The sequence below is a fragment of the Mirounga leonina genome, unplaced genomic scaffold, assembly GCF_011800145.1.
Source record: "Mirounga leonina isolate KUSES-001 unplaced genomic scaffold, KU_Mleo_1.0 Mir_106, whole genome shotgun sequence".
NCBI lineage: Eukaryota > Metazoa > Chordata > Mammalia > Carnivora > Phocidae > Mirounga > Mirounga leonina.
In genome coordinates, this window is record NW_023270232.1 from 5,860,596 (window position 1) to 5,882,888 (window position 22,293).

The 22,293-nt window shown below is 52.6% G+C and overlaps 1 protein-coding gene across 4 annotated transcripts in view; it reads left to right on the forward strand.

Moving 5' to 3' along the window:
- The window catches only part of LOC118018360 (paladin-like), a 70,347-nt gene that overhangs the window by 16,297 nt on the left and 31,757 nt on the right, over nucleotides 1–22,293 (forward strand). The window contains exons 1-2 of one of the 4 annotated variants that reach the window (XM_035016816.1): nucleotides 16,668–17,072; nucleotides 20,975–21,188. In XM_035016816.1, the coding sequence (XP_034872707.1) occupies nucleotides 21,004–21,188 (185 nt within the window). In that variant the 5' untranslated portion in view covers nucleotides 16,668–17,072; nucleotides 20,975–21,003. Of the gene's footprint in view, nucleotides 1–16,667; nucleotides 17,073–20,444; nucleotides 20,569–20,974; nucleotides 21,189–22,293 lie in introns of those variants that run through there. The other 3 variants (XM_035016808.1, XM_035016799.1, XM_035016824.1) reach the window with 3 other exon arrangements.

Sequence of the window (22,293 nt, forward strand, 5' to 3'; positions counted from 1 at the left end):
CAGATCTTCAGGATTGAGCGAGAGTGTTAGCTTGTTGGTAGGTGTGGGAATAAATAACATTTATTCACATTTACTAGGGGCCAGCCCTTTCCCTGTGTTGTCTCATGTAATCCTCACCACATCCTTATGAAGTAGGTTCCAATATTATCCTCATTTTACTGATAAGGGGATTCGGCTCAGAGAAGCTCCGTGACTTGGTCAAGGTCACATAGCAAGTCATCGGTCAGCCGGGATTGGCTGCCAGGTCGGCCTGACTGCACAGCCCATGCTCTGCAGTCCCACGCCCATTGCAGTGTCCAGGCCAGGCTCAGAATCCTTTCCTTGAATCCTTGTCTGTCATCTCTCTGCAGCTGAGCATGGAGCTGATCGGTGCCGGCAGGGGCCAAGGAGATAGCAGCAGTGGCCCCTCCTCCCTGGCTGGGTCCCCGTTCCCGGGCCCCAGCTTCTGTCGAAAGCCCCTTTATGAAGCAGCCTCCCTGGCCTCGGCAGCGGGCTGCAGGGATGTGGTCCTGCACTGAGGAGTGTCCCCAGCCCAAGGCTGGCAGGGGCCGCTGGGCCCAGGGTGGCTGACGGCAGGATGTCGCTCTTGGCAGAACTTTCCCTGAACAAACAGCTACCAGGAGCTTCTGGATCAAGAGGATAGATAAACAGGAACAGGGAGAAACTTCAAAATATTTTTCTTCCCCTGCTGTGCCCTGGTGTTTTCTCCCTGCCCTTCCCATGGTCACTGGAGGTTTGAGGTGGTAGATCTCTTCCCCGGCCGGAAGCTACCCAGAGGCCTGGAGAGCCAGCGCAGAGGGTTTTAGGTTTTAGGGTTTCAGGGTTTGTTTTGCCTGATGGGCCAGGATCAGCCTGGGTGTTAGGGGGCCTGAGTTTGAATCCTGGCTCTGCTGTTTCTTTGCCATGTGATCTAGGCCAGTCCACTCAGCCTGTCCGTGGCTCAGCATGGCCACAAGACGTAGCCCACGGGGGAGTTTGGAAGGGTAACGTGGCAGCGAATGCTGGCTGAACCCTGGCTATGGAGGCTCAGGTGGGCGTGCCCAGGAACCCTCTCAGTTAATCCTCGGAGTGGCATGGGCCTTGTCTTCATCTGACAGATGTTGAAGCCGAGAGAGGTGAAGTGTTTCTGTCAAGATCACACAGCCGGTGGTCGTGGGGCTAAGTCTGGAACACAGTCTGTGCCCTCAGCGCCCTGCTACGCTATGGTCTGGCGTCTGATACATAGCTTGGCACACACTATTATTGGTACTATGAATTTCTTTCCCTCTCCTTTGCAGAGAAACCCGGTGTAGTTGGGGATGCTGGGTGGTGGCGGTGGTGGCGGTGAGGTCTGCTGAGCTTTGGGCCCCAGTGGTCCCACAGTAATAGCTGGCCCTTGCCGAGATGGTTTCTCCATGTGTTGCCTCTTCCATGCAGCCCTCTTAGGTTGACACAGGGCATCATCATGCAACTCTACTATTGCCCCAGTGTGCGCAATGGTCACCCCACAGAGCAACATCCTGACTCTCTGGCACAGTCCCCAAGGCAACTGAGCTTCAGCCCAACCCCACCCTGTCCTGTATTCTGGCCTCACAAGTACCTCTGTACATTACCAAGCACTTCTTTCTCTGTGCTGTTTCCTCCATGTGGGATGCCTTTCTTGTCTGTCAAATGTTACTCTTCCGTTAAGGCCCAGCTCAGTGGTCTCCTCTTCCAGGAAGCCTTCCCTGAGTTCCTGAGCCTGAATTAACATCTCCCTCCTCTGTGCAGCTCAGTGTAGAGAGAGAAAGGTCCTGGAGTTCCTGTCTTGTGGTCAGCCTCTCTGAGCCTCATTTTCCTTCTCTGTGGATTGGGGATCCCAGGAGTGGGGGAGAGGAGAAAGCCTGGATTCTCTCCCCCCTGGCTTGTGTGGAGTTGGCTAGAGCCCAGGGGAGAATGGCCCTGTCAGGGTTAACTCCCTGCCATGTCAGGGACGGAAACAAGGGCGACAGTGTGAAATGAAGTCACTTCCCTGCCGGGGGGTCTGCCATGTGCCTGGCCTTCTGCAGTAAATCCTGTTTCCTCCTTGGCCTCCGTGTACCCACCCACTCCTGGCTCCCATGACCCCGAAGGTCCCCAGCAGGTGGGGCTCACGGTGGAATATTGGCCTGTCATTCATCCGGTGAGGTCACTTCCTGTCTGGATCAGCCACCCACCTTTCCTGCCTTGGTCTTCCACGTGGAGGTTTCATGGGGATGATGGTTGTGAGTTCCAGGGGAGGCTACCTGAGGTCAAGTCCAGTGTCCAGCCAGCACTGTATTCTGGGGGAGCTGATGGCCAGGGGGGCTATACAGGTGCTCCCAGGGCTGTCACTCAGCCCCCTGGGCCCCCATTTCTTCTTCGGTGGAACCTGGGGGAGCCTGTGTATCACATACGCTCTGGGCACTGACTGGGTCAGGCCTGGACATCCATGACCTCATTTAAGCCTTTCTCCACCACAGGGAGACTGAGGCTCAGGAAGTAACCTAGGCCTCTGGTGGGGGCGCAGGGCTGGGGTCCACCCAGGTCTTTTTGATTCCAAGATCCTAATGATTTCTATGGGAAGGTGTTTAGCTTTCTGTCAGTGGCAACTCAGGAACACCTAGTCCTCTGGGCTTTTCCGGTGGGGTCAGGGGCTCTTTGGGCTGTAAGGTTGATACAGAACCAGGGTTGTTGCTGTCAGTGGCCATACTGTGTCGTGCTATGGTTTTTCCCTCTTTTTTCTATCAACAGTTTATGTTCATCATAGAAACATCAGAGAGGGGTGCCTGGGTGGCACCTTCGGTTAAGTGTCCGACTCTCGGTCTCAGCTCAGGTCATGATCTCAGGGTCCTGGGATTGAGCCCCGTGGCAGATTCCCTGCCCAGTGGAGAGTCTGCTTGACACGCACTCTCTCTCTCTGTCCCTACCCCACCCCCGAGTGCACGCCCCACTCTCTCTCTAAGAAATAAATCTTAAAAACAATAACAGAGAAAACAGATATGTAGGAAGATTAGAAGAACCATCTGTGACCCCACTTTCCAGTGATAACCATAGTTCACCATGCATGTTTTGAGATTTAGCCTTCCAGAAGTTTTTCTTGTGTGTATGTATGTGTGGGCACACCTGTGTATACTGTGTCTTTTTTTGGTAACTAAACACACAATAGAGATTTTCCTATGTGAGGAAATAAACTGTTACTTTTTGCTTTTGAAACTTTTTTTTTTTTAAAGATTTTATTTATTTATTTATTTGAGACAGAGAATGAGAGAGAGAGAGCACATGAGAGGGGGGAGGGTCAGAGGGAGAAGCAGACTCCCTGCAGAGCAGGGAGCCCGATGCGGGACTCGATCCGGGGACTCCAGGATCATGACCTGAGCCGAAGGCAGTTGCTTAACCAACTGAGCCACCCAGGCGCCCGCTTTTGAAACTTTTAAGTTAAGAGTTTAACCCATGGTCAGAAAAGTAGGCACATCACAAGTATCCACCCTGATGATTATACCAAATGAGCACAGCCTTCACAGCCTTCCCTAGGCCAAGGAACAGAAGTCTCCCAGCACCCCGGATCCCTGCACCTCGTCGTCATCCCCTCCTTCCTGCTCCAAATGGGACGTCTTGTCCGACTTCCAACACCATAGATTAGTTTGGCCTGTGTTTGAGTTTTAGACGAACAGAATCAGACAGTGTGTTGGCTTCTTTCCCTCCACATTCTGTTAAGTGATGGTCATCTGACACCGTGTCCATTTTAATGACTACACGATGACATCCACGATACAGCGGACTTTGACCACGGTTGATGTGAAAGATGTTTTCAGGCTTTGACTAAACTAAGCAAAGCTATGATGAACATTTTTGTGGCCATATCTCTGATTATTTCCTTGGAATCAGCTGATAGGAAAATTGCCAGATCAAAGGGTTGTGTGTTGTTAAGGTATTTTAGAATTAGTGCCAGATTGGCCTCTAGGGAGTAGTGCAAGGTGCATCCTGCCAGGTGTTTCGGAGGGAGCCCGTCCCTGGCACCCACCTGGACGCTGGGTGTTTTCATGCTGTTTTATCTGATAGAATGAGAGGCAAGATGGGGCATTTCATGCTTTCAAGTTTTTTTTTTTTAATTTTATTTATTTATTAGAGAGAGAGCACACGAGAGAGAAGGAGAGGCAGAGGGAGAAGCAGACTCCGCACTGAGCAGGGAGCCCGATGTGGGGCTCAATCCCAGGACCCCGGGATCATGACCTGAGCTGAAGGCAGATGCTTCACCGACTGAGCCACCCAGGCGCCCCTCATGCTTTCAAGTTTTTAAATTACAAGTTAGGTTGAATGTCTTTTTCTCACATTTATTGTCCATTTGTATTTCTTGGCTGGGTTTTTGGGGTTTTTTGGGTCTGTTATACTCTCAAGATATACTTGTTTTTTGGCTTGAAAAGAGCCATATCGAATATGATAAATGATAAAAAAAATGTCAAAAATATCTTTATCCAGTTTGTCATTTGCCTTTCAGCTTTGTAGTTTTTCTGTGTTGGTTAAAAGCTGACCATTTTTTTAAAGATTTTTCTTTTTAAGGAATCTGTAAACCCAAATGGGGCTTGAACTCACAACCCTGAGATCAAGGCTCCATCTACTTAGCCAGCCGGGCGGCCCAAAGCTGACCATTTTTTATGTAGTTTGATCTACTGATGTTTAACTATATGTCTTCCTAGCATTGTATAGAAAGTTCTTTTCTGCCCCCAAATTCTCTTCTCTCACTTATGTGGTTTCCTTTCTACTATGTCATTGGTCATCCTTCTCCACTTCCTTCAGGGGCATGATGTTAGGGGAGGGATAGTTTGGAGAGTGAGAGTGTGACCTTTGAAGGTTACCCAGACTCTCTGAACCTCAGGGTCTGTACCTGCAAGATGGGACTGATGCTAGTACATGTTAACCAAAGGGTTTATGGGAGTTAAATCATAGCTGTTTGCAAACCTTTTAGCTTCAGGCCTCCTTCCTTTACACTATTAAAAATTAAAGACTCCAAAGAACTTCTGTTTATGTGGGTTATATACATAAACTGATATTTACCGTATTAGAAATTAAAACTGAATATATTTAAAAACATACATGTGTAAATTTATTTAAAAATAATAGCAAACCCATTGTATGTTAACATAGATACATTTTTTTCCCCTGAAAACTGAACTATGTTTTCCAAAACAAAATACAGTGGGAAGAGTGGCATTGTATTGCAAATACAGTGTGTTTGCAAATCACTTTAAAGATTGAAAAAAAATTTTTTAAGTAATCTCTACACTCATCGTGTTGCTCAAACTCATGACCCCGAGATCAAGAGTCGCATGTTCTACGGACTGAGCCAGCCAGGAGCCCCTGCAGATCACTTTCATGTCTAGTTTAATAACAGACCCTTGGATTCTCATATCTGCTCCATTCAACTGTTGTGATATGTTGTTTTGATTGAAGTATATGAAACAAAATCCAGCTTCAAACAGATAAGTGGTTGGAAAAGGGAAGAATATTTTATTAGCCTCTGGATATTTTCTCTTGAGACTACATAAAAATTCAACATGTTATAGTTTCTTAAAGGTCATTTGAAATGTAGAATCTGTAATCATATTAATGAATTTTTCATAATTCGTTTCATTAAGAGCCATCAGACTCTCTTGCACCCTGAATGGATCTTTGACACAGGGGTGGTTTTGTAACATCATGTATTGGCCATTGGGAAAATATTGGTTCACGGAGTTATACAGATCTTCTAAATGTGTACACATTTCATTTCAGCAACATCCAGAAATTACATATGTTAGCATCATCACCGTGTCATTGCAAAGTCTTTGTGTTTTGGGAAGCTGTCAGACTCACAATGGCTGATGCAAGTTTTCCAAAATTCAGTTGTTTCCCTTAAAGCTCAAACTTGATCATTGGCAACAGTGATCCTTGAAAGGAAAGGCTCACCTTGTTCATTTTTGAGATAATCTCTGCCAGATACCCAATTCTGAATAACTGGTGTTTGGCTGGCTGCCGGCCGTCCTTTCTGTGAACAGAGAGGCTAGTTCAGCTGAGAGCCCAGACAAGCTCACAGGTGCCTTTCCCCCAGACACCTGTCGTACCCTGAACCAGCCCAGGTACACACTGTCATCACACAGAATAGTAAACAGACGTGTACTCAAGGGCTGAGCTTCAGTGAAATTAGTTTTACTGCTTGATTAAATACTTTTTGTTTGTTTGTTTAAAGATTTTATTTATTTATTTGACAGAGAGACACAGCAAGAGAGGGAACACAAGCAAGGGGAGTGGGAGAGGGAGAAGCAGGCTTCCCGCTGAGCCAGGAGCCCGATGTGGGACTCAATCCCAGGACCCTGAGATCATGACCTGAGCCAAAGGCAGACGCTTAACCACTGAGCCACCCAGGCGCCCCAAGACTTTTTTTTTAAGATTTTGTTTTTAAGTAATCTCTACACCCAACATGGGGCTCAAACCCATAACATTGGGATCAAGAGTTGCATGCTCCATTGATTGAGCCAGCCAGGTGCCCCTCATCAAAGACCTTCTGGCATATTTTGTCACTCTGAGTGACGGGCAGCCTGGTTGGGGGCCAGTGCCATGCCTCCTGCTGAGTCTCACCTCCTGCTGAGTCTCACCTGTAGCTTTTGCTCCATCAGTGTCTTCACTCATGGTGAGAAGGCGATGATACTTGGTACTGTCCCGAGACTAGTCTTGACCTTGAAGACACCTGGAAGGCACTGGGGGCCCCGGCTCTGTGGAGCATGCAGTGGGAATTGTGGGTCAGGTGGTAGGGGAATGGCTTCTGTGCAGGGCCTGGCCCTCTCTTGGGCTCTGGGATGTCTTGCCCACTGCCACAATTATCCTCTCCCCGCTAACAAACCTGAAAGTGCACCCTGGGGTGGGAGGTGGAGATGTAAGCCACTTGAGGTTAGTTCATCATTTGTGATTTCAAATCCTGCTCAATCTGCTAATGTGTTCAGTCCTTAGGAGTGAATGAGGAGTCCAGGGGACTTTTGAGGTGCCCCTTTCTTCTTGTTCCTCCGGGAGGCAAGGAGAGAGAGAGAGAGAGTCGACAGGAGAGACCCAGGGGTCTCAGCCAGGCAATTCTCCTGCAGGGGTGGGGTCTGTTTCTCAGACGGGGGCCCTCAGAGTCACCCTCCCCCCTGCCTGGCTTGAAGGGGTCTCCACAGCCTCTGGCCTTCATGTCGCTTCCTCATTAACCTTCTCTGTCATGTGGGACCCAGGGGTCAGCGTCCTTCCCCCGGGCCCCATTTTCTTATGCTGGTTCAAACAGGGCTGCATTTACAGAGTACCTGCTGGGCCCTGGGCCCTGGGCTGAAACCTACCTGTGCTGGGTCATGTGCATTTGCAGCATGGACACCCGCAGAGCTGACCTTTTCTCGGTGTTCTTCAGACACCTGTCCAGTTTCGTTCCTTCAAGTGGCTACTTTGTGCCAAGCACCAGGGTACCGTCGAAGGCCAGCCCCGGCCCCGGCCTGGTGGGCTTCATGGAGGCAACGGCCCTGTGGGATGTGGCCTGGGGGACGTGAAGGAGGCTCCCTGGTTGAGGGGATGGGGGTCTGCTAGGCAGAGGGAGCGTGCGGGGCAGGAAGCTGTGGAGTGAATGAGCGTGAGGCCGTGTGTGGCTCTCAACCTCATCTGCCGCTCAGCAGAACACATTGGCGTCTGTATCATCTCGCTAGAGGGAAAGCTGACTGCGTGGGACCCACGGAGAGCTGGCCCAGCCTTGTCCATGGTTATAGGAAGAATTTCCGAAGGCACAGTTCCTGCCTTACAGAGATTCTAGAACGTCCCAACCTAATCCCCTGGCCTAGTAAGATGCACCTCTGCTTTATTATTATTTTTGTTGTTGCTAATTATTTGCAAAGGCCCGTTGAGATGTCTGTGCCTGGGACTGTAAGAATTTCACTTTGGCTAGAGTTGAGAGGACAAGGGTGGGGGCTGGGGAGCACGAGGCTGGAAGGGGAGGCTGGGTCTGCTTGGCAGAAGTCATGGATCACTCTGTAGTTCCTCCTTGAGTCTAAACTGAAGTCTTTTATGCTGATCTGTCTCCTCTGCTTGGCGTGCTTCATTCTGTGGGGCAGGAGAGCTCTTCCTCCCGGCCCTGGATGGACGTGCTCAGGGAGGCAGATGGGCCGGGACCTGCAGAGGCAAGGGTCGGAGATCCCTGGTCCTCGCCCTGCTGTCCAGCTGCCTCTGGGCAGTTGTCTGGCCTACTCTGGACCTCAGCGTCCTCTTCTGTAAAATGAGAGGAACAGACTGGGCACTCGAAGGTGCGTCTGACTCCGACTACGAGATACGTGTTGGTGCACAAGGTGGATTTACACTGTGTGTGTGTGTGCGCGTGCGTGTGTTTGGGGCCACAAGGCCCCTGCCCTGGGTGCAGACCTGAGGGTTTTACCCTCCCCTCCCCCGCCCCCAGCTGTCCCCTGCCCCACAGTAGGGGACTCCGCAGTGGTGACTTCCGTCATGTTTGTTCTGCAGCTGAGGCAGATGTTTCCGGCAGCTGGCCACTCAGCCTCCTGCCCTATTTTTAGCTCCATTGTTACCCGCCCCGGGCATCTGGCTGCCTGGGGTGCACATGACAGGCCGTGGCCCTGGAAGGGGTCCTCTTCTCGGGGTCCAGCTTGTTCTCTGCCTTCCACCAGGTTCCTGCTTTACGCTTCCCATCGTCTCTTGGGAAAGTGAGGGTAGTGTCGGGGAAATGGGGGAGGGTGGGAGGATGATGCGGTAGAAAGAGCCCCGGCTGTGCCAGAGGCCTGGTTCTGTTGTTCTGTCACGTCGTGAACTCTCTGAAGCCTCAGTGTTTCCATCTGCTGACTGGCACAGTGGCTGACATATCTGCCTTTCTCAGAGGATTGTTCTGAAGCGGAAATGAGGTAGTGAATGTGGAATTTATTTAGGAAAAAGACATATGGAACCTACAGCTATGGTGGGCTTGGCTCTGTGGGGGCCCTGGAGGAGCACTGGATCCAGAGCGGGGAGACGGAGTATGTGCTTACCAAACACCAGGCCAGGGAGCTCAGCCTGGGGTCGCGTGGGGCCCAGGCTGCAGGCTGGAAGGCTTGCAGGAAGAGGGGGCATTTCCACTGGGCGTTGGTGGAGGGCATGAGGGGGTGAGGGAATGGATGGTGTTCCTGGCTCTGGGACCAGGGATGACAGATGCATGGGGGCAGGGAACTGCTGGATGTGTCCTGGGAGGTCTGAGCAGGAAGGGGTTTTGAGCATCCCTGGCCAGGAGCTCTGGAGCATTCCTCCCTAGGAGCAGCCGCGTGGTGGGGCTGGGGGCAGGAGGCTCTGCATCTCCCTTCCTGGGCTGGCTGCTGGCAGAGCGGCTCTGCTTCTGTCTATATTGCACATCGGGCTGTGTTGCACACTGGACTTTCATCAAGGATTGAAAGGGCTCAGCTGGTAAAATGTTGGAAAGCCTCCCATCCTGTCCAGCCCCCTCACTTTCCAGATGGCAATGAAGTATGGTCCAGAGAGGGCTGTGCGGAACTTGAGACCTCTCGGAAAGCCCAAGCTGGAGAGGAATGTCTCCTGGGGCTTTTGCTGCTCTGTACCGTACGGCATCTGGAACCGGGATTTGCCTGGAAGGTTGGCATGTGGAGGTTAATAGGGGGTGCTGAGGGTGGGAAGGGGGGCATCTTGAATGCCGGGCAAGGGAGTCTAGACTGAAAGCCACAGACGTGGAAGGATGGGGACAGGCCCCAGAATTGGGTCATGGATTTTCACAGCTTCTTGAAAGGATGCCTCAGGCCCTCATGACATTACTGGAGGTCAGAAGTGGGGGTCCAGCCTAAGGTCTCACTGGCCCTTTGGGGTCCAGTCCCTGGAAGTGGCCAGGTGAGTATCAGCAGGCCCAGAGCCCTGGGTGGGGTCTCAGGAAACTCTAGATTTCTACTGACACTGAAATGCCCAGATGGCCAACTTCTTGGAGCTGAGCAGGTGAGCGTGTCCACGTACTCTTAATTCTGTCCTCCCAGGGTCTTCCCCACTGGCGTTTTGGCTCCCCTTTCCCCCAATCCCAGGTGCATGGAACCTGGAGATGGACGGTGCCTCATACTCTTTCAGGAGCAGAATGACTGCCCTCCCGGAGCAGGCTGGGCCCTCCCTGGGGAGTTTTACATCCCCCTCCTCTCGCTCCTCCCTGAAAAATCCAACAGGCAGGGGACCTCCCATCCAGATAACACCTTTTTGTTTTCCAGAACAGCCCAGGAGGGCCAAAGAGAGACTCCAGATGGGGAGACACCTGTAGTTAGTCTCTCTCTGCCTTTTTGGAGTCATGGAGGCCAAGCCTCTCTCTACAGGCTGGAACAAACATTTAGCTGCTTGGAGCTTCTAAATCTCTGCGGCTGACTTGGGGAGAACTGCTGCACCACGCCATCTAGCAATCTTTGGTGCTCTAATGGTGTCCTGTGTGCATCTGCTCAGCCCCGCCGTGGGCCCTGGTGGCTGGAGACATGTCTTCTGTATTCTGTGAACCCCCACACCCCAGCACGGGCTGGGCTCACAGGATCCTGGTGTCGCTCTGCCTGACTCTTACGAGCAGGGAAACTTGACATTCTCCTGCGAGAGGGGAGAGAAGTAAGTTCTGTCTTTTTGCCATGTGGCGTGCGGTCACTGAGGGTCAGACCTAAAAATAATGGAGTGCATTAGTCAGGATTAGATTTGGCTGCGAGTAATAGGACAAGCCAAGTAACAATGGTTTATACAAGATGGAAGTTGATTTCTATGTCCTGTCCAAACCCAGAGCTTTGCAGCCCATGCCTGGGGTGGTGGTTCCACTCCTCGGATTCCTTGGGGGAACTTGACCTCTCCCATTCAGAGGGTGTGGCTTCACGTGCTCATGGTTCAAGATGGCTGTGAAACTTCAGTCATCACATCTGTGTTCCAGACAGCAGGATGGAGGAAGGGAGGAAAGGGGGGGCTCATAGGGAAGATTCTGGAACTTGCCACGTGACACTGCCCCTTATGTCCCATTAGCTGGGACTGGTCACAGGTACCTGAGGGGAGATAGGGAGGGGGCTCCTGCCCCTCATCTGGTTTGTTTAATACACATGGCAGGGAGGGAGGGGGTGGAGGCATGGTGGGCATTTTGGTCAAATCCGAGGACGCCCCCAGGCCGAGAAGTGGGGCCAGTCTCCCCCAGGGAGATTCCCCCCTGGGGAAGGTCAGTCTTGACTTGGGACCAGAAAGCCCATGCCCCAGGGCCAGCAAGAGGGAGCAGAGAAGCTCTCTGGGGGTTAGGAGGCAGCCCAGTGGCATTAGTCAGAACAAGGGAGGTGCACCAGCCTCTCCTGAGGGGGTCAGAGTCTGCCCGGGAAGTGTGGCCTGTGTCTGGGCTGCTGGGGCCACAGGGAGAGGACACGCTCCCCCCACTGGAGGGTGGCAGGGAGGCCAGGGGACTCACAGACTTGGGGGCTCGCAGAGGGGCTGCAGGTGCTGTGACAGGTGGAGAGAATGCCGCGAATGCAGGGCTGCCCCAGGGAACCCTTGCTCACCCCCTCGAGGCCAGGGAGGGCCCCAGGACTGCCTCCCTGCCGCGGCGCCCAGGGCTTGCACGCCACTTCAGGAGAAACCAGACATCTGCACTTTTATTCGAAACCCCTTGATTTTTAAGTACTGGCAGCTAATTAGAGTGGAAAATAAACCTGCAGGGATCAAGCAACCGCTTTGATCTTCGGACTACGAACCTCCTCCCTCTAGATGAGATGCTTCCTGCGTCTTCAAGGGGGAGAACCTGGGGGAATGTGTGGAAGACTCGCTTCTTGTGAGGCAGCTTAACTTTTTTTTTTTTTTTTAAAGATTTTATTTATTTGACAGAGAGACACAGCGAGAGAGGGAACACAAGCAGGGGGAGTGGGGGAGGGAGAAGCAGGCTTCCCGCGGAGCAGGGAGCCTGATGTGGGGCTCGATCCCAGGACCCTGGGACCATGACCTGAGCCGAAGGCAGACGCTTAACGACTGAGTCAGCCAGGCGCCCCACAGCTTAACTTTTTAAAACTTTCATTTAAAAAATGTTTTCATCGCCAGTTTTGTATTTGGAAAACTTTCAAGCCTCCAGAAGAGTTGAGAGGAGAGTATAGTTAGTGTCTGTCCTCGCTGGTGGCTGATGTTCACTCCATTTGCTTGTGCTGTCTATCTCTGTCTCTCAACCACCTAAAACTGACAGACTTCAAGGTGCTTCATCTCTAGACACTTCATCTTGGGTCTCCCAGGAGCACAGTCTCCACCATATCATCACACCCAAGGACTTAACTTATTTATCCAACATGCAATCCATATTCAAAATTTCCCACTTGTCCCCAGAATGTTCATTATAATCTTTCCCCCTTCCCTAATCCAAGCTCCCATAGAGACGGAGCTTTCTGTCAGGCAGAGCTGACCTACAGGGGAGTTTCAGAGGTGGTGGTGGGACTCCCCAGGCTTGGAGGCAGGCAACGAGGGGTGCTGGAGAGAACCCTTTTCCTTCCTGAGGGTCCCAAATTCCAGGAGCCTCAGGGGCCATGCTGGAGCATGTGGTGACAAGGGCCAAGGTGTTGGCTGGCCACAGAGCTGGCAGGAGCCGCTTCTCTGTCCTCTGCCTGTTAGGGGAGCCGGGAGGGAGGCTAGTCCCCACCCTGCAGCGTCTCCCAGCTCGGGCGCTCCATCTACAGTGGGACCTGCTGTCCCTTGCTGGCCCCCGCTTGCCACAGCTCCTCAGTGGGCTGCCCAGACCCTCTGCCCACTCTGTCTACTCCTGGCTCCAAGCCCACCCCAGTGTCATCTCAGGGGGTGACAAGGATGACTTCTCCCTGGCCAGAACCTGGACCCTCAAAGGCTCCCTGCTGTTTGCAGGCTGAAGCCCAGAACTCCAGGCCCATCCCGCAGTGACAGTCCACCTGCTGCATATGTGGTAATATTTCCAGACATTCCTCCACCTTCTGGTTTTAGCTTTTAGACCTTTGTGTTTTCAGTTTAGAAAAAAAGTGAAAACATTTTGGAAACACGAAGTTTAGCAGATGAAGTTCTCCTGCGATCCCAGACCCCTGGTGGCTTTATTTTGTATTCTGATCTCCTCGTTTTCAAAAGAAGGAGGCTGAGGGATGGAGGTGGCGGATGGATAGGTTTGGGTGACCCTCAGAGATATGAGACGATGGGCCACGCGGCAGAAGCCACGTGACTCTGCCTCTACTGAGCTGTGGAGCCTGGGGTAATTCCTGTCGTTGGCCCTGCTTAGCTGCATCCTCTGCTGTAAAGTTGGGGGGGCGCAGGTCATAAACCCTGTCTCACTTCCTTTTGAGGTTGTTGACATTATCAAAGACCAAAACCCCGCAAAGACATGAAAAATCCCACCAGGCTGTATGAGTGGAGTGATTATCGTGGGAACGTGGATGGCAATGGGCGGCGGGACTCGGGCGGGGGACAAAGACACAGCTGGAGGAGCACAGTGGGGGGCGAGGGGGTGCCCTAGGTGAGGCGCTGTGACCTTTGTCCAACTCTGAAACCATTGCAAATAACTAGACTTTAAAACAACGTTCCCAAAGTAATCTTGTGCATCGGTGGAAATCGAGAAGCGATGGATAAGCAAAAGGAAAGTAAATACATCACTCGGTGCCCCCACTCAGGAGTAAGTAAACATCCTTCCTGTCTTTTGTGCCTCCTTGTTGTGGGGTGCCGCCCTTGTTCCCATCACCGAGGAGCCAGGCGGGGTGGGGAGGTAACGAGATGGAGCTGATTTGTTCCGTCATTATGTGTACGGCCCCTCCCCTGAGCCAGGCAGCTGACGGAGCCAGGAAGGACGCAGGATGGCCCCTGCCAGGAAGAGCATGCCATGGAAGGGAATGGAGTGTTCCATCTTGCGATGATCACAATGGGCTGTGGGTGTTGGGGGGGGGGGTGTGGGTGTGTCGTCAGGGAGGGCTTCCTGGAGGCGCTGGGCTTTAACCTGGAGGGGTGGGTGGAATGTGGGAGGGTGGGGGTGGGGTGGGGGGAGGAGGGCAGTCCAGGGGAGAGGAGGATTGGGTGGGAGTGACTTCCCCCTCACCCTCTTGTGAAGGACTGAGACCTGCTCCTCGGTGCCATTGCCCGCTCCTCTCGGAGGCCTAGAAGCTGCAGGTGCCTGAGGCTGGTCATATGCTCATCTCATAAATATTTCCTGAGCATCTGCCGGGCGCTGTCCTGGTGCTGGGGCCGCCGTGTGGACCAGTCAGGCACTGCCGGAGAGGGACGGGGGAGACTGAGGTGACACATACACGCCTTCAGTGAGGCAGCCGAGAAATAAAAGGGCTCGTGGATGGACAGGGACTGTGGTGTGGGGTGCTGTGGGCAGACAGAGTCATCAGAGGCTCAGAGAGGCCTCCCTGAGCGGGGACATTTGAGCCAAGACCACAGGAGGGGGCAGCCGTGTGAACAAGCTGAAGAAGGTTCCAGGCAGAAGGGTGGTAGGTGCACAGCCTTTATGAGTAGGCGTGGGCCTGGGGCGCTGGAAGAAAGAGGGCCCTGTGGCCTGTGGCTGGAGCGTGGAGGCAAGGAGGACACAGGGTGAGTGAGGGCGGAGGGGCGGGGCCTCCTCAGCAGGGGACAGGCCTGGATGTTGCAGTGTTATCTGATTCCGGGGTTTTAAAGGATCCTCTAGCTGCCGCATGGAGGATGGATTGTGGGGGGACAGGAGCGAAAGGGAGGAGCTGGGGGTCTGGACCAGGTGGTGGCAGAGGCGGGAGGGAGTGAGAGGGGGCAAACCCGTTCTTCTGTGGGGAGAGTTCCAGAGTGGGCAGAGGACTTGCCCAAAGCCACACAGAGCAGGGCTCTCCAGGTTCATGGTGACAGCCAGGAATGGATGGAAACCTCCCTAGTGGCCTCCCGGACTGACCGAGTGAAATGGGGAGTTAGAACTGTGTGTTAACCCCGCTCTGCCCTGTTGCTTGCTCGGGATCGGAGCCGGCCTTCCGCTGAGCCCACCTATTCCTCCCAACACTTCCATTTAATAGGCCTTGTCTGGGTGAGGCCCCCGGCCCCGTCAGGGAGGTTCACATCCAGCGGTGGCAGGGAGGGGACGTGGGAAGGAGGGGACAGACATGCATGAGGATGGGGCCCTGGGGGGGGGTGGTGATGAGTCGGAGCCCCTGCTGTGTGTCAGGCTGGCTAGCTATTGCTTTCTAGGCACTCACTGATTTCAGCCTCATACAGCCCAGCTCAGGAGGCACAGGGACGCCCCTCCTAAACTGACACCCGGGGAAGGTAGCCACACACCGAGAGTCACTAAGGAGTGGTGGAGACATGAATCCGCCAGTCTTGGGCCCCAGAGCCCACGCTTCCTGGAATTGGAGCTGCTGTATCCCCGACTAGGTCCCGGGCCATTAGAGAGTCACTTGTAGCTTCCGTGAGTCCCCACTTCTCTGTCTGATAAGTGAGAATGTTGGCACGGGCTTCCCGGGAGTTGCCATGCCCGGAACAGGGTCATTAAGTTCTTACCTGCAGCAGGTGTGGGGCTCTACCCTGACGGCCCCCCCGCGACCCGAGGGGTGCCCGCTGGACCGAGGAGCACGGAGACTCAGCAGCGTTGTCCTGGAGAAATGTCCCGTGGGCCGCCTGTGTCATTTTAGTCATGTTAAGAATGTGAAAAGAAGGGGCGCCTGGGTGGCTCAGTGGTTAAGCGTCTGCCTTCGGCTCAGGTCATGATCCCAGGGTCCTGGGATTGAGTCCCACATCAGGCTCCCTGCTCGGCGGGAGGCCTGCTTCTCCCTCTCCGACTCCCCCTGCTTGTGTTCCCTCTCTCGCTGTGTCTCTCTCTGTCAAATAAATATAATTTAAAAAAAAAAAAAAAAGAATGTGAAAAGAAATAGATGAATGTAATTTTAATAACGTTGTTTAACCCAATATATCAACATAGAATCATTTTGACATGTATCAACATAAGAGATTGTTAATGGGATATTTTACTTTTTTTGGTACTAACTCTTTGAAATCTGTGTGCGTTTTACACCTCTAGCACATCCCGGTGACATTGCTGGATCGTTAGAAATGGTAAAGCTGTCTTCTAGAGTGGCCGTATGATCTTACACTTCAGTGGCCACATCTGAGACCCACTTTGCTGCACATCCTCACCAGAGCTTACTGGTGTTGGTCTTTTAACGTTTGTTAGTCTAATGTGTTTCCCTGATGATGAATGGTGCCGGGTGTATATTTATATACTTATTTGGCATTTGCATATACCTTCAAATCTTTGCTCATTTTTATTATTTTTTTTAAAGATTTCATTTGTTTATTTGACAGAGACATAGGGAGAGAGGGAACACAAGCAGGGGGAGTGGGAGTGGGAGAGGGAGAGGGAGAAGCAGGCTCCCGGCGGAGCAGGGAGCCCTATGCGGGGCTTGATCCCACATGACCTGAGCTGAAGGCAGACGCTTAACGACTGAGCCACCCAGGCACCCCTTTTACTCATTTTTAGAAAAGGGTTTTATTTTTAAGTAACCGCTAACCCCAACATGGGGCTCGAAACTACAACCCCAGATCAAGAGTCGTATACGCCACTGGCCAAGCCAGCCAGGTGCCCCATCTTTTACTCATTTTTCATTGGATTTCTTGTTAATGTGGTACCAAGTTGGTACCAAGAGTTGACACCTCTTTTTTTTTTTAGGGTCAGGATTAAATGAGATACTATATGTCAAGCGCTTTGCACCCAGAGATCCACCCATTGGCCTTCCCTGCATCCCGTCTCTGCAGTGAGGGCCACTGGCTATCTCAGGCAGGGTGACCACACACCCTGATTTGGCTAGCGTAATCACACACTTGTGCAATATCTGCTCAACACCATCTCCCTGTGCTCACAACAGAATCTTCCCCTTTGCTCAGGCTAGAGGGGGCGGGGCCCAGCCAGGGAGCCTCCGCGTGGGAGGCAGGAGCTCTGGGTTTCAGTTCTGTCCTTGTGACTTGGAACACATCGCGTTCCCTCCCTGGGCCTCCGTTTCCTCATCTGTGGAAAGAGAGGGTTGGACTTGCTGGCCTCCAGGGGCGTAGCCCGCTCGGAAGCTGCTTTTGGGGGCCTGTGGTCACAGCTGGTTGTGGTGGTTCCTGGAGTCACATCTTGTTCTGAGGTGGGACTTGGGATTTTGCAGGAGGGTCTGGGGTCCATCCCGGTGGGCAGGGAGGGAGGAGAAAGGAACGGGGCTGGGGTCAGTAGCTGATGGGCAGCTTTCCACTTCAGTCCCAAGAGCCAAACTCTGCTTTGGAAAGGCCCACAGGGTTTGCCAAGCGTGGAGGTCACGGCTGCTGCGTCGGGACAGGGACAAAGAAGGTGGGGGCTTGTGAGCTTTGGATTACAGGTGTGGAAACTGAGACCGGAATGGGGACGATTCAGTTCTCCAGAAACAGACTTAGACTCACGAGGTATTTTGGGCTGAGGCCTGAGGGCTCTGCTCTTGAACCTCTTGCCTGTCCTCCCTGCTCTGGCACCTCCTCGGCTTGAATGCTGCCATTGACGAGAAGCTCATCACTCTGTAGCCTGAGTATTTGTGCTGTAGCATCAGGCAGTCAGTTGATGAGCTGGAGCTCATGTTGAATTGTTCCTGGGGAAACAAGGTCACTTCTCTGCCACGGATTCCACGAATGGGAGGCAGCCTCCCATACAGAACATTTTGGTAGACTTACAGGAGATTTATGAATATCTCTTCACAACTAAGTAGGCAATAAATCAGACCCTTGATATAAACGTAAAAAAATAAAACTGAACGGTCAGAAGGCACATTCTAAAAAATATAACCTAGTAAATAAAAGAGAATGAAGGTTTACCAATAAAGTAAAATTCTCAAGAAACTGTTGAGACTTAGAAAATTATTTTAAAAATTAAACATTTAAATTTTATGCAAAAACAAAAATACTTTCTTATAAGGGCCTTTTATCACTTAGCTCTAAAAAATGTTTTAAAAATTCACAACAGAAATAAGAGGAAATAAAGTTTTCTCCCAATTAGAATATTCCGTGAAGCACCTCGTTTTCTCCTAAGTTTTCCTTAAGCTAAAAAAACATAAAGCAACAGATGACATTAGTGTGGTATAGAGTTAACTGTAGATTCATTGCTATTTTCTTTATCCTGCGGGTCCGGGATGAGTGCAAGCCGTGTTTCCAGACATCACAGTGGCAGTGGGGTGTAAACCACCCGCGAGCTCCATGGCGACCACGTCCCAGTCTCAGCGGCACAGTGGGGATGACAGCCTTCACTCAGGATCCGATGAAGTTCTGGACTAGCATAATTGCAAACAATCCAGGCTCCATGGACCACAACTTTCAGTCTGCCTACATTCCACCCTGCCCTCCCCATTCTTCCCCCAAGCAGAGGTTTGAGCACTAGGGACCCAACTAACACCCCCCCACCTGACCTTGCTGACCGCCTTCCCTGGTAGTGGGCAGTTGGGGTGTGACCACCAGGACCTCCAGTCTTAGGAGCCAGATCTGTTTGAATCTGGAAGAGGCTTTTGGACCATGCCGTCCCTACTGCCATTTTAGGGCTGGGGACATGGGGAAGTTGCTCTGGGCCCTGCAGCATGGGGCCAGCAGGAGGAGGCCCCTGGGCTGGTGAGGCTCACTCCTGGCAGGGTGGAGAGGGGTTTCAGGAGGAGTCTTACAGAGTGGGAGGCCTGGAGATCCCGGGGCTTCACCCTCCTCTAGACAGTTTGGAAGCCAGTCAGCTTTCAAAGGATATTGTCCTTCCCCCAGCCCTCTAGCCTGCAGCTATGCACATGTGTATTATCTCCCGGCTGCCCTGACAGGGCACCAGCTGGGGCCTGTTGTCGACTATGGAGCCCGTGAGACACGGGGGTGGCTGCAGCTCAGCCCAAAGCGGGCAGGGCCTGGCCTGGCTGGGCAGCTGTGGGCAGCTGCTGCCTCCTCTAGGCCCTTCCCATTTCCTGTCCCTCATGCCTTCATTTGGGACAGCTACCCGTGCCCCTGTTCCTGGAGGAGACTGTTCCTGTCCATGCCTCCTTGGCCCGGGCTGCCGGAGGGAACTTTGGTGAGCTGGGTTGGGGGAGAAGTGGAGAGAAGTTTCTGGCTCTGCTGTTGGCAGGCTGGGGCCCACTGTGGAGCCCCTCATGCTCTCTGAGCAGCCCGTGTTTCTGTTTAGGAACAGAGGCTCATTCCGTCCACGTTTGACAGAGACAAAGAGAGAGGGAAAGTGGGAGAGAGGGATGGAGGGAGGGGGAAATTGGACGGGGTGCGATGGGGCTCTTATAAGCACAAGTGTGCATGTTGACAGAGCTGTTGCATGGCTACTGGGAGTTTTCAGGGATGACAAGGCAGGGCCCGAGGGAGAGAGGGAGCCCTTTCCAGACCGCAGAGGGACAGGGACAGGTGGTGGTTTGGGAAGGTTTGAGGAGGGGTGGATGAGTCTAGTCATTCTGTCTAGGCGGCTCCGGGGAGGGGGAGCCCGAATACTCAGGGCCTGGGGGAGAGAAGGCCCAGTGAGCTCAGCCTTCACACTGACCCGCTGACCCTCTTCCCCGGGTGCCGCTGCTGGTTTCCAGAGGGCGGGGTGGTGGGAGCAGATTGTCCCCACCATGTGGAGCAGCTCACCCTGGGCTGAGGGCAGCTGAGGGAGTTGTTGTGTCTAGGGACGGCTCCTCACACCCTCCAGCAACTCCTCACCCGTCTCCGGCCATTTCCCCAGACATTCTCTTATCTGTTCTCAATAGGCTTTAACTTTATTACCCAGTTAGTGTTCAGAGGAGAAAAAGCAAAAGGAGAAGACAAATGAACTCTCATCTCATCACTTGGTGATAACTCACATTAGCATCTTGATGTGTATCTTCCAGGCTTTACTCCCGATACACTTTCATGAATTAAAATGGGACTGGAGCCCGTTCTTGCCTTGCAACCTGCTCCTTCTATCCCTGTGTCCTCCATGTCTTTCCAGATCCCATCAGTATGATCTTTTCAATGGCTGTTTAACCTTTGACCTTAGAGATGCCCCAACTTTATTCAGCAGAGCCGCTCTTGTTGGCTGGAGGTGGTTCCCCGTGTTTTGCAGTTGTAAACAACACCTCCGGCAGCAACACATCCCAGAAGCCTGGTTTTTGCGAACATCCTTAAGTATTTCTCTGGGAGAGAGCCCACCAGGGGAATTGCTGAGTCCACCAGGGCACCCAGCCTGCCTCGTGGGGGGCGGAATCTTTGGCTGTTGATGGGGATATTGATGATTGGTGATGTCAAGTTCAGGGGCCTGGTGCTTTCACTGAACCCTTGGATGTCCCCAGCCTCATTTTGTGATATTCATGGCTAGAGTGACCTCCTGTATCCTGTTTCCATCCACATTCTCTCTCTCTCTTTTTAAAGATTTATTTATTTATTTTAGCACGCGTGTGTGCGAGAGAGAGAGAGAGAGCACGCAGTGAACAGGGGCAGAGGCAGAGGGAGAAGAGAGAGAATCTCAGACTCCCTGCTGAGCACGGAGCCTGATGCTGGGCTTGATCTCATGACCCTGAGATCATGACCTGCGCCGAAATCGAGTCGGATGCTTAACCAACTGAGCAACCCAGGTGCGCCCCCGCCTCCACATTCTTCAGAGCCAAGCTTGACTTCCTTCTGCACCTGCCCCAGGTCTTCCCACTTCTGTCCATCTGGGGGGCCCTGCCTCTATGTGGCCTGACCCAGTCACTTAGAGCCCGAGGTCCTGACCTGGTGTGGAGGGCTAACCCCTTCCTAACGGTCATATTTTTGCCAGGGGAGTATAACCGTAAGGGTTCAGGGGATGTGTCTTTATGTCTCTTCATGTCCGTAACCCACCCCAAAGCAGAAGCCAAGGGACAGGCGCAGGGTAGGCATTCAGGGAACACTGGGAAGTGGCACACCTGCCCTCTGTCTCCTGCTGCAGGCTGAGCTGGTGCTTTCTGGGCCTCAGACTTGGCATCTGGGCGGTGGGGGTGGAGGTGGAGCTGGGCTAGGTCCCTTCCTGCTGTGGATTTTCCCACCCCTTCCACACACCCCATGCCTTCTCATCCCGCAGGTTTGGGGTCCTGAGGCTGCCAGCGGACTATGGGTACTACGGCCAGCACAGCCCAGCAGACGGTTTCGGTGGGCGCCCCCTTCGAGGGCCTCCACGGGGGCGGCACGATGGACAGTCAGCACTCACTCAGTGTCCACTCCTTCCAGACCACAGGCTTGCACAACAGTAAGGCCAAGTCCATCATCCCCAACAAAGTGGCCCCCGTCGTGATCACGTGAGTGGCGGTGTGTGTGTGTGTGTGTGTGTGTGTGTGTGTGTGTGTGTGTGACCGTGTCCCTGGAAGACATGGTTGGGGCAGCTTCCCGGAGGAGTGGTGGCATAAAGCACTGAGTCTACAATTTCATAGATGAAGATCCTGAGGCTCAGAGAGGTTAAGCAGTTTGTCTGGAGTAACACAGCAAGCAAGTGCCTGAGTGGGTCTCTGTTGTGGGTCTCTTAGCTCATGTCCATAGGGCCAGGAAGCATGGAGAAGGAGAAGTGGCCGGTGGGGGGACACCCTTCTGAAAATCATTTTTGGCCAAACATTTTCAAACAGAGTTTATATACTAAGGTGCCTAAAATTTAGATTTTTTATTTTTCACAACTAGTAATTATGGTTTGAAACTGAGGTTAATACCAGGTCGTAAAAGAGCTGTGGCTGAAAAAGCTGGAAGCTCTTGGTCACCTCTCTTAATTAGGTCCTTGAGGGACTTTCCTGGAGGAGGCTGAGAGTGGGTTCAAGCACCGTATTTTGAGACACATGGATACACTACATGTGTCCAGAAGAAGAGGGTCCAGAAGGGGGCTCTGCAACCCTGTCTGCCCTGTGGGGTCAGTGAAGGAGTGGGTGCTGGGAGCCAGAGGCCAGGAGGACGAGAGAGGCATGGGCTCTGTCTCCCGGTGAATCGGGCAGCCTCAGCTCACGTCGAATCTGCCTCTGGGCCCCTCCAGCACACAGGAAGTAGGACACAGTGAGCTAAGAATGAACTGTATTCTACACATAGAAGTTTGGCAGAGACCTAGCGGATGGGACTTTGTGTGTCAGGAGACCTGAGGGGTGGGAATGATAAAGCGGCCTGCTGGCTTTGGGGCCTGACAGGAAAATTAGAATCCTAATCCCTTACTGTGCTCGTGATAAGGGGAAGAGAAGAGACATGATATTGTTTCTCTACCAGAGATGACACATCTAGGTTTGGCCCTTGAGGGCAGTGTCGGAGACACACGTCCTGGGCTTTGCTCTGTGACCTCAGGCAAGTCCTTTCCCCTCTCTCGGTCTTGTTTTTCTTTCTTTCTTTCTTTCTTTCTTTCTTTCTTTCTTTCTTTCTTTCTTTCTTTCTTTC